The 10,017-nt window shown below is 57.9% G+C and overlaps 2 protein-coding genes across 2 annotated transcripts; one reads left to right on the top strand and one right to left on the bottom strand.

Annotated features, from left to right (window-relative positions):
* Positions 1-6: 6 nt before the first annotated feature.
* PIP4P1 (phosphatidylinositol-4,5-bisphosphate 4-phosphatase 1) lies at positions 7-3,090 on the bottom strand. The gene is made up of 7 exons (XM_036405767.1): positions 3,000-3,090; positions 2,663-2,838; positions 2,259-2,365; positions 1,573-1,678; positions 1,012-1,064; positions 814-904; positions 7-459 (listed from the first exon to the last, which is right to left on the bottom strand). The coding sequence occupies exons 1-7, from the start codon at positions 3,070-3,072 to the stop codon at positions 313-315; spliced, it is 753 nt and encodes a 250-aa protein (XP_036261660.1). The 5' UTR covers positions 3,073-3,090; the 3' UTR covers positions 7-312.
* A 523-nt stretch (positions 3,091-3,613) lies between these two features.
* LOC118701139 (purine nucleoside phosphorylase-like) lies at positions 3,614-9,887 on the top strand (the record flags this gene model as incomplete). Its single annotated transcript, XM_036405766.2, is given in 6 exon segments — positions 3,614-3,684; positions 4,678-4,841; positions 6,204-6,307; positions 7,165-7,340; positions 9,707-9,816; positions 9,819-9,887. Coding segments are annotated over 6 exon segments (634 nt in total), but the record flags the coding sequence as incomplete, so codon positions are not given.
* Positions 9,888-10,017: the final 130 nt, after the last annotated feature.

A 10,017-nucleotide genomic window follows, 5' to 3' on the forward strand; every position in this document is an offset into this window, starting at 1 on the left:
TGTACACGGGGAGGGGGCGGGGCTTATGTACAAGTGGGCGGGGACATGCGGGAGGTGGCGGGACCATGCAAAATAAAGGAGGGGCGGGGCCAGAAGGGGACGAGTTGTCCAATAACGAAGGGGCGTGGTTGTGTGATGTCATAGTGACACACCACGCCCATGGGCGTGTCCTTTGATGAAAGGGGCGTGTCCTTTGATGAACGGGGCGTATCCCATGACAGGGGGGCGTGCCTCAGAAGGAAAGGGGCGGGTCCCAGAAGGAAGGGGCGTGTCCCGCGGGGCGCGGGGGCGTGTCCGGGCAGGTGGGCGTGGTCAGGCGCGCGGTGGGAGGGGCTGGCTGACGCGCACGCAGCCCCAATAGGCCGCCCGCAGCAGACACGCCCCCGCGCCCGCCCCCAGCACCGCCCACGCCGCCGGCACCCACCGCGCCCCCCGGCGCCACGCCCACCACGTGCCGGCCTGGGGGCGGGGACAAGCAGGGCGTGGTCAGGATCTGGCCACGCCCCCTGACACCTCCCCTGACCCCTTAAGCCACGCCCATTTCTGACACGCCCTTCAGAGCCACGCCCATTGAAGCCCCACCCGTTATGGCTCCACCCACTTAAGCCCCACCATCTAAAGCCCCACCCACTTAAGCCACTCCCCTTTAAGCCTCACCCTTTAAAGCCCCTCCCACTTAAACCCCACCCCTTCCAGCCCCTCCCCTTCAAGCCCCACCCATTTCCTCCTTTAGCCTCGCCCCTTTACACTCACCCCCACCAGACTCCACCCCCAGCCCCCCTTTAGCCCCGCCCCCCTGGCCCCGCCCCTCACCGCCAGCCCAGCCGCGGCCCCGCCCATCAGCAGGGCGGCCAATAGGCAGCAGAGGCAGCGTCGCCGTGGGAACCGCCGGCCAATCGCGGACCTGGGCAGGGCCAGAGGGGCGTGGTCAGCTCTGGCAGGGGGCTAGGCCACGCCCACACATAAAAAGGGTGCGTGGCCGTGGGGAAAAGGGGGCGGGGCCTGACTTACACCTTGCGGCAGTGCGGGCAGCGAGCCAATGAGCGCTCGGGGAGCTCCGCCCACTGCGGGGAAAGGGGGCGTGGTCAAATGGGTGGCGAAAAAGGGCCAGAGGGGGCGGGGCAAAAGGTGGGAGGGGTTTGAGGGTTCAGGGGGCAGAGTTTGGGGATGGGAGGTGTTAAGTGGGTGGGGCTTAAAGGGTGGGGCTCAAGTGGGTGGGGCTTTAAAGGGTGGGGCTTGAAGAGGAGGGGCTTTAAAGGGTGGGGCTTAAGTGGGTCAGGATTTAAGGGGTGGGGCTTAAGTGGGAGGGGCTTTAAAGGGTGGGGCTTTAAAGGGTGGGGCTTTAAAGGGTGCGGCTTTAATTGTGGGGCTTAAGTGGGCGGGGCTTGAAGGGGGATTTGTTTTAAAGGGTGTGATTTTAAGTGGGCGGGGCTTGAAGTGGAAGGGGCGTGGCTCAGCAGGAAGGGCCGGGCACAGCGGGGCCAATCAGGGAGGAAAGGGCGTGGCCACAAAGGGGGGGCCTGGTTAGGCATGCGTAATGAGGTGGGCGTGGCCGAAGGGGGCGTGTCTCACCAGGAAGGGCCCCCCGCAGTGGGCGCAGGCCACGCGCACGCCCCCGGGGGCGGGGTCAGGGCTGGGCGCGCCCGTCTGCACCGGGCCCAGGTTGATGATCCTCTTACTGGGAGAACTGGGTTATACTGGGAGCCACTGGGATGCACTGGGAACCCCCCCAGTGCTCCCAGTACGTCCCGGAGTCTCTTACTGGGAGAACTGGGTTATACTGGGAGCCACTGGGAGGTGGGCAGGGCACCCAGGGTACCCCCCCCAGTGCTCCCAGTATGGACCAGTATGGCCCAGAGACCATCCAGTCCCTCCCAGTCCCTCCCAGTATAAACCAGTAACCCCAAATCCGCTCCCAGTATGGATCAGAATGGCTCCCAGTCCCTCCCAGTATTAACACAGTAACCCCAAATCCTCTCCCAGTGCTCCCAGTATGGATCGGAATGGCTCCCAGTCCCTCCCAGTACAAACCAGTAACTCCAAATCCCCCTTTAACCCTTTCGCAGTTCCTCCCAATGCACCCAGTATAAACCAGTGACCCCCCAATCCCCTCCCAGTATAAACCAGAAGCCCCCAATCCCCTCCCAGTCCCTCCCAGTGCCCCCCAATCCCCTCCCAGTCCCCCCCAATCGACTCCCAGTATAAACCAGTAGCCCCCAATCCCCTCCCAGTCCCTCCCAGTCCATCCCAGTACAGACCAGTACGGCCGCGGGCAGGCGATGCGCTGCGCTGAGGCCCTGCACACCAGCAGGCAGTTACAGGGACACCGCACGTACTTCTTACCGCCGGGGGCCGTCCTGATTGGCTGCCGCCGCAAAGGAGGCGTGGCCTCAGCTGGGACACTTCCCCCGAGCCAGCCTGCCAGCCTCAGACCCCGCCCACCCATCCCAAACCCCGCCCATCCTCCACTTCAAGCCCCGCCCACTCAGACCCTACCCCACTCCCTTCCCCTGGACGCCACGCCCCCTCACTGAAGCCACACCCACTCAGACACCCCTTACCCAGCTCAAACCCCGCCCATCCCCACTCCACCCTCTCAGACCTCGCCCACTCGTTTGCACTGAAAGCCACGCCCCCCATCATGTAGGCTCCGCCCCCTCACCGTGGCCTCGCCACACCCCCCGCACTTGACAACGTGCTGGTGTGTCTTCCCCTCGACGCTGATTGGCCGCTGGCACACGCGACACGTGACAGCCGGAGGCCCCGCCCCCGGCGCCTCAGGGCTGCCCAATGGCGAGTAAGGGGGCGGGGCCTCGCCCGGACCAGCCCCGGCGCCGCCTGCCAATAGGAGAGCGGTGATTTACGAACGAAGCCACGCTCCCCAAAGCCACGCCCTTCCCTCAGCGCGCTAAGCCCCGCCCCTCCCGGTTCGGCGCCTCACCCAGACCCCGCTCCCGGATTAAACCCCGCGCACCCGGCGGGGCTCCGCCCCCTCTCACCGGCGGCCGCGGCCCCGCCCGGGCCCGGCCCCGCCTCGGGCGGCAGCAGCGGCGATCGCTCCCCGTCCGCCATGACAGCGCCCTGCGCCACGCCCCCCCGAGCCCGATTGGCCCGCGCCGGTCACGAGGGGGCGGCCCCGCCGCCACCCGCGCCGCCATTGGCCGCGCCGTCTCACGTGAGGCTCCCCGCGCGCTCCTATTGGCTCTTTTCGCATCACGTGGCGCCCCCCGCCTCGCTATCACCGGGCGTTGCCGTGGCAACGCCAGCGCGCCGCTCTTCCGGGTCCTCATTGCGCTCTCCCATTGGCCACGCCACACCACGTGATACCCCCGCCTCCCTTTTACGCGCCGTTGTCCTGGCAACCCCCCCGCGCCGCTCTTCCGCGTTCCCCTCCCCGCGCTCCCATTGGCTTCTCGCACGTCACGTGACGCTCCCCGCCTCCATTTCCTTTATTCCCGGCACCGCCCCGCCCACCCCGCCCTCCCATTGGCCGCTCCCCCGCGAGCCCCGCTCTCTGATTGGCGGCTGCTCCCGCCGCTGCCCCCGCTCGTCTCCATGGCGACGGGCTGCTCTCTCCGATTGGGCGAGGCACGGGGGGCGCGCCGGGGACGTCAGAGGAAGCGCCGCCATATAAGGCGCGGTGGGCGGGGCCTGGCCCTCAGACGCTGCCGAGATGGACGGGAGGTGAGGGGGGGGCGTGGGCGGGGGCGATTTTGGGGCGATTTTTGGGATTTCTGGGCCTTTTTGGGCCTGGGATGGGGTCGGGGGGATGGAGGGGGAGTGGGATCGTCCAATGGCATGGCGGCCCGGGGGGGTCCGGCGGCCAATCAGCATCCGGCGGGGGGGCGTGGCCAGTGGGGGGTCTCGGAGCGCCCCCTCCCCAAATTATGGTAATGAGGGGACGGGAAGAGGCGCGGGTTTGGGAGAAATTTTGGGGATTTTGGGGCTTTTTAGGGGGGCGGGGCCGGGCCCAAAGTCCGGCTGGCCCCGGGCCCGGGCCCAGGGCGAGGGTCAAGGGCGGGATGGGGAGGGGCTGGGGTCATTTGGGGGTCATTTAAGGGTCATTTAAGGGTCCTGGGGTCATCTTGGGTTCACCATGGGGGTCCTGGGGTCATCCCGGGGTCATTTCAGTGGGTCCTGGGGTCATCCCGGGGGTCATGACCGTCCCTGGGGTCATCCTGGCAGTCATGGGGTCATCCCAGGGTCATTTCAGGGGTCCTGGGATCACCCTGGGGTCATCCTAGGGGCCCTGGGGTCATTTCTGGGGTCGTGGGGTCATCCTAGGATCATCCCAGGGTCATCCCGGGGGTTGTGACAATCCCTGGGGTCATCCTGGGGTCATGCCAGAATCATTTTGGGGGTCCTGGGGTCACCCTGGGCTTTTCCTGGTCCATACTGGTCTATACTGGTCCATCCTGGTTTATTTTAATTCAGACTGGTCCATCCTGGTCCATATTGGTTTATACCAATCCATACTGGTCCAGACTGGTCCTGACTGGTTTATGCCGGTCCACACTGGTCCATACTGGTCCTGACCGGTTTATGCCGGTCCATACTGGTCCAGACCGGTTTATGCCGGTCCGTACTGGTCCTGACCGGTTTATGCCGGTCCATACTGGTCCTGACCGGTTTATGCCGGTCCATACTGGTCCATACTGGTTTTTTTTCCCGCCCCAGTTTCGAGGCGTGCTCGGAGGCCGCGCGGTGGCTGCGGGCGCAGTTCCGGGAGCCGCCGCGGGTGGCGCTGGTGTGCGGCTCGGGGCTGGGGGCGCTGGCCGAGGAGCTCACGGAGGCCAAAGCCATCGACTATCGCGACATACCGCACTTCCCCCGCAGCACCGGTACCGCGACAGACCGGGGTTTATACTGGGAGCGGTCACTGGGGTCACTGGTTTATACTGGGAGCGGTCACTGGGGTCACTGGTTTATACTGGGAGCTCTCTCTGGGGTCACTGGTTTATACTGGGAGCTGTCACTGGGGTCACCGGGGTCACTGGTTTATACTGGGAGGGGTCACTGGGGTCACTGGGGTCACTGGTTTATACTGGGAGCTGTCTCTGGGGTCTCTGGGGTCACTGGTTTATACTGGGAGCTGTTATTGGGGTCACTGGTTTATACTGGGAGTGGTCTCTGGGGTCACTGGGGTCACTGGTTTATACTGGGAGCCGTCACTGGGGTCACTGTGGTCACTGGTTTATACTGGGAGCTGTCTCTGGGGTCACTGGTTTATACTGGGAGTGGTCACCGGGGTCACTGGTTTATACTGGGAGCTGTTATTGGGGTCTCTGGGGTCACTGGTTTATACTGGGAGCTGTTATTGGGGTCACTGGTTTATACTGGGAGTGGTCACTGGGGTCACTGGGGTCACTGGTTTATACTGGGAGCTGTTATTGGGGTCACTGGGGTCACTGGTTTATACTGGGAGTGGTCTCTGGGGTCACTGGTTTATACTGGGAGCTGTTATTGGGGTCACTGGTTTATACTGGGAGTGGTCACTGGGGTCACTGGGGTCACTGGTTTATACTGGGAGTGGTCACTGGGGTCACTGGGGTCACTGGTTTATACTGGGAGCTGTTATTGGGGTCACTGGGGTCACTGGTTTATACTGGGAGTGGTCTCTGGGGTCACTGGTTTATACTGGGAGCTGTCTCTGGGGTCACTGGGGTCACTGGTTTATACTGGGAGCTGTCGCTGGGGTCACTGGTTTATACTGGTTTATACTGGGAGCTGTTATTGGGGTCACTGGTTTATACTGGGAGTGGTCACTGGGGTCACTGGTTTATACTGGGAGTGGTCACTGGGGTCACTGGGGTCACTGGTTTATACTGGGAGCTGTCACTGGGGTCACTGGGGTCACTGGTTTATACTGGGAGCTGTCTCTGGTTTATACTGGTTTATACTGGGAGCTCTCTCTGGGGTCACTGGTTTATACAGGGAGCTGTCAGTGGTTTATACTGGTTTATACTGGGAGCTGTCTCTGGGGTCACTGAGGTCACTGGTTTATACTGGTTTATACTGGGAGGGACTGGGGCTGGCAGGGCTGTGACTATCGCGACATATCGTGACACACCTTGAGACACCGCGTGGGTTTGGGGCCGTTTTGGGTATTTTTGGGCCGTTTTTGGGATACTTTGGGGTCTCAGGTGGGCCCGGGGGTCACCTGTGTCACAGGTGGGCGTGGTGACCTCCGGCCCCGCCCCCAGTGCAGGGCCACGCCGGCCGATTGGTCGTTGGGCGCCTCGGCTCCGCCCCCTGCGCCGTCCTGCAGGGGCGGTTCCACCTCTACGAGGGCCACGCCCCCAGCCAGGTGAGTCATGGCCCCGCCCACTCCTGGGGGAATGAGCACAGCTGGGGGCGGGGCACACCTGAGGCCACGCCCCCTCCCCAGCCCCTCCCACGGGCCTGGCCACTCTGCCCCACCCCCATCCTTTAGCCACGCCCCCTGGCCACACCCAATGACCACTGAGTGACCAATGAGTGACCAATGAATGACCACAGAGTGACCACAGAGTGACCAATGAGTGACCCCTGAGTGACCAATGGGTAACCAATGAATGACCACAGAGTGACCACGAAGTGACCAATGAGTGACCCCTGAGTGACCACTGAGTGACCAATGAGTGACCAATGAGTGACCACAGTGACCACAGAGTGACCAATGAGTGACCCCTGAGTGACCATTGAGTGACCAATGAGTGACCCCTGAGTGACCAATGGGTGACCAATGAATGACCACAGAGTGACCAATGAGTGAACCCTGAGTGACCACTGAGTGACCAATGAATGACCACAGAGCGACCAAGAAGTGACCAATGAGTGACCCCTGAGTGACCACTGAGTGACCAATGAGTGACCACTGAGTGACCACGAAGTGACCAATGAGTGACCCCTGAGTGACCACTGAGTGACCAATGAGTGACCACTGAGTGACCACAGAGTGACCAATGAGTGACCACAGAGTGACCACAGAGTGACCAATGAGTGACCACTGACCATTAACTGACCATAACTGACCATCACTGACCACAGGTGGTCATTCCCGTCCGGACCATGGCCCTGCTGGGTGTCCACACCCTGGTGCTGACCATGACTGACCACAACTGACCACAACTGACCATAACTGACCATAACTGACCACAACTGACCACGAGTGACCATTCCCAGGTGGTCATTCCCGTCCGGACCATGGCCCTGCTCGGTGTCCACACCCTGGTGCTGACCAACGCCGCGGGGTCGCTGCGGCCGGAGCTCGGCCCCGGTCACCTGCTGGTCATCCGCGACCACATCGACCTGCCCGGCCTGGCCGGACGCTCGCCCCTGGTGGGGCCCAATGACGACAGGTACGGAGCGGGGGGTTTGGGGTGAAAATGGGGGGATTTGGGAAAAACGAGGGGTTTGGGGCGAAAACGGGGGGTTTTGGGGGAAAAAAGGGTTTTTTGAGGGGAAAAATGAACATTTTGGGGCTCATTTTGGGCCTGATTTTGGGCTGATTTTGGGGTTAAAAATGAACATTTTGTGGGCGGTTTTGGGGTTAAAAATGGACATTTTGTGACCAATTTTGGGGCTGATTCCAGGGTTAAAAACCAGACATTTTAGGGCCGATTTTAGGGCCGATTTTGGGGTTAGAAATGGACATTTTGAGGCCAATTTTAACGTTAAAAATGGGCATTTTGGGGCTGATTTTGGAGTTAGAAATGGACATTTTAGGGCCAATTTTGAAACTGATTTTAGGGTTAAAAATGGACATTTTGAGGCTGATTTTGACGCCAATTCTAGGGTTAAAAATGGACATTTTGGGGCCACTTTTGGGGCTGATTTTGGGGTTAAAAATGGACATTTTGGGGCCACTTTTGGGGCTGATTTTGGGGTTAAAAATGGACATTTTGAGGCTGATTTTGACACCAGTTCTGGGGTTAAAAATGGACATTTTGGGGCTGACTTTAGGGTTAAAAATGGACATTTTAGGGCCGATTTTGGGGCTGTTTTTAGAGTTAAAAATGGACATTTTTAGAGCCGATTTTGACACCAATTTTAGGGTTAAAAATGGACATTTTGGCGCCGGTTTTAGGGTTAAAAATGGACATTTTCCAGGCCGATTTTGACACCAATTTTAGGGTTAAAAATGGACATTTTGGCGCCGGATTTAGGGTTAAAAATGGACATGTAGGGGCCAATTTTAGGGTTAAAAATAGACATTTTGGCACCGGATTTAGGGTTAAAAATGGACATGTAGGGGCCAATTTTCGGGTTAAAAATGGACATTTTGAGGCCGATTTTGACACTAATTTTAGGGTTAAAAATGGACATGTAGGGGCCAATTTTAGGGTTAAAAATGGACATTTTCCAGGCCGATTTTGACACCAATTTTGGGGTTAAAAATAGACATTTTTCAGGCCGATTTTGACACCAATTTTAGGGTTAAAAATGGACATTTTCCAGGCCGATTTTGACACCAATTTTAGGGTTAAAAATGGACATTTTGGTGCCGATTTTAGGGTTAAAAATGGACATGTAGGGGCCAATTTTGGGGTTAAAAATGGACATTTTCCAGGCCGATTTTGACACTAATTTTGGGGTTAAAAATGGACATTTTTCAGGCCGATTTTGACACCAATTTTAGGGTTAAAAATGGACATTAGGAGGCCGATTTTGACACCAATTTTGGGGTTAAAAATAGACATTTTGAGGCCGATTTTGACACCAATTTTAGGGTTAAAAATGGACATTTTGGTGCCGGTTTTAGGGTTAAAAATGGACATTTTCCAGGCCGATTTTGACACCAATTTTGGGGTTAAAAATAGACATTTTGAGGCCGATTTTGACACTAATTTTGGGGTTAAAAATAGACATTTTCCAGGCCGATTTTGACACCGATTTTAGGGTTAAAAATGGACATTTTCCAGGCCGATTTTGACACCAATTTTGGGGTTAAAAATGGACATTTTGGGGCCGATTTTGACACCAATTTTAGGGTTAAAAATAGACATTTTGAGGCCGATTTTGACACCAATTTTGGGGTTAAAAATAGACATTTTCCAGGCCGATTTTGACACCAATTTTGGGGTTAAAAATAGACATTTTGAGGCCGATTTTGACACTAATTTTGGGGTTAAAAATAGACATTTTGAGGCCAATTTTGACACCAATTTTGGGGTTAAAAATGGACATTTTCCAGGCCGATTTTGACACCAATTTTGGGGTTAAAAATGGACATTTTTCAGGCCGATTTTGACACCAATTTTCGGGGTAAAAATGCACATTTTCCAGGCCGATTTTGACACCAATTTTGGGGTTAAAAATAGACATTTTGAGGCCAATTTTGACACCAATTTTGGGGTTAAAAATGGACATTTTCCAGGCCGATTTTGACACCTATTTTAGGGTTAAAAATGGACATTTTGGCGCCGGTTTTAGGGTTAAAAATGGACATTTTGAGGCCGATTTTGACACCAATTTTAGGGTTAAAAATAGACATTTTTAGGCCGATTTTGACACCAATTTTAGGGTTAAAAATAGACATTTTTAGGCCGATTTTGACACCAATTTTAGGGTTAAAAATGGACATTTTGGCGCCGGTTTTAGGGTTAAAAATGGACGTTTTCCAGGCCGATTTTGACACCAATTTTGGGGTTAAAAGTAGACATTTTGAGGCCGATTTTGAGACCAATTTTGGGGTTACGAACGGCCACTCGGGGTCCGTTTCCAGGTTCGGGCCCCGTTTCCCGTCCATGACCGACGCCTACGACCCGGCGCTGCGGCGCCTGGCGCTGGCGCTGGCGCCCAAGGAGCTGCGGGCGCGCTCCGGGGTCTACGTGGGCGTGGGGGCCCCAGCTACGAGACCCCGGCCGAGTGCCGCTTCCTGCGCAGGGCGGGCGCGCACGCCGTCGGTGAGCGGGGCGGGGCTCGGGAGGGCGGGGCTTGGGAGGGGCGGGGCTTGGGGCGGGGCGCACGCCGTCGGTGAGCGGGGCGGGGCTTGGGAGAGGCGGGGCTTGGGGCGGGGCGCACGCCGTCGGTGAG

Source organism: Molothrus ater, unplaced genomic scaffold (assembly GCF_012460135.2).
Source record: "Molothrus ater isolate BHLD 08-10-18 breed brown headed cowbird unplaced genomic scaffold, BPBGC_Mater_1.1 matUn_MA733, whole genome shotgun sequence".
Lineage (NCBI taxonomy): Eukaryota > Metazoa > Chordata > Aves > Passeriformes > Icteridae > Molothrus > Molothrus ater.

Bases quoted from the DNA above. Each gene is read 5' to 3' on its own strand.
- PIP4P1 (XM_036405767.1), bottom strand. From the start codon at position 3,072: ATGGCGGACGGGGAGCGATCGCCGCTGCTGCCGCCCGAGGCGGGGCCG. The intron at 2,366-2,662 runs GTGAGGGGGCGG...TTGCGGCGGCAG, and splicing joins GGGGGTGTGGCGAGGCCACG to CCAATCAGGACGGCCCCCGG. The intron at 1,065-1,572 runs GTGAGACACGCC...CTTTCCCCGCAG, and splicing joins ACTGCGGGGGGCCCTTCCTG to TGGGCGGAGCTCCCCGAGCG.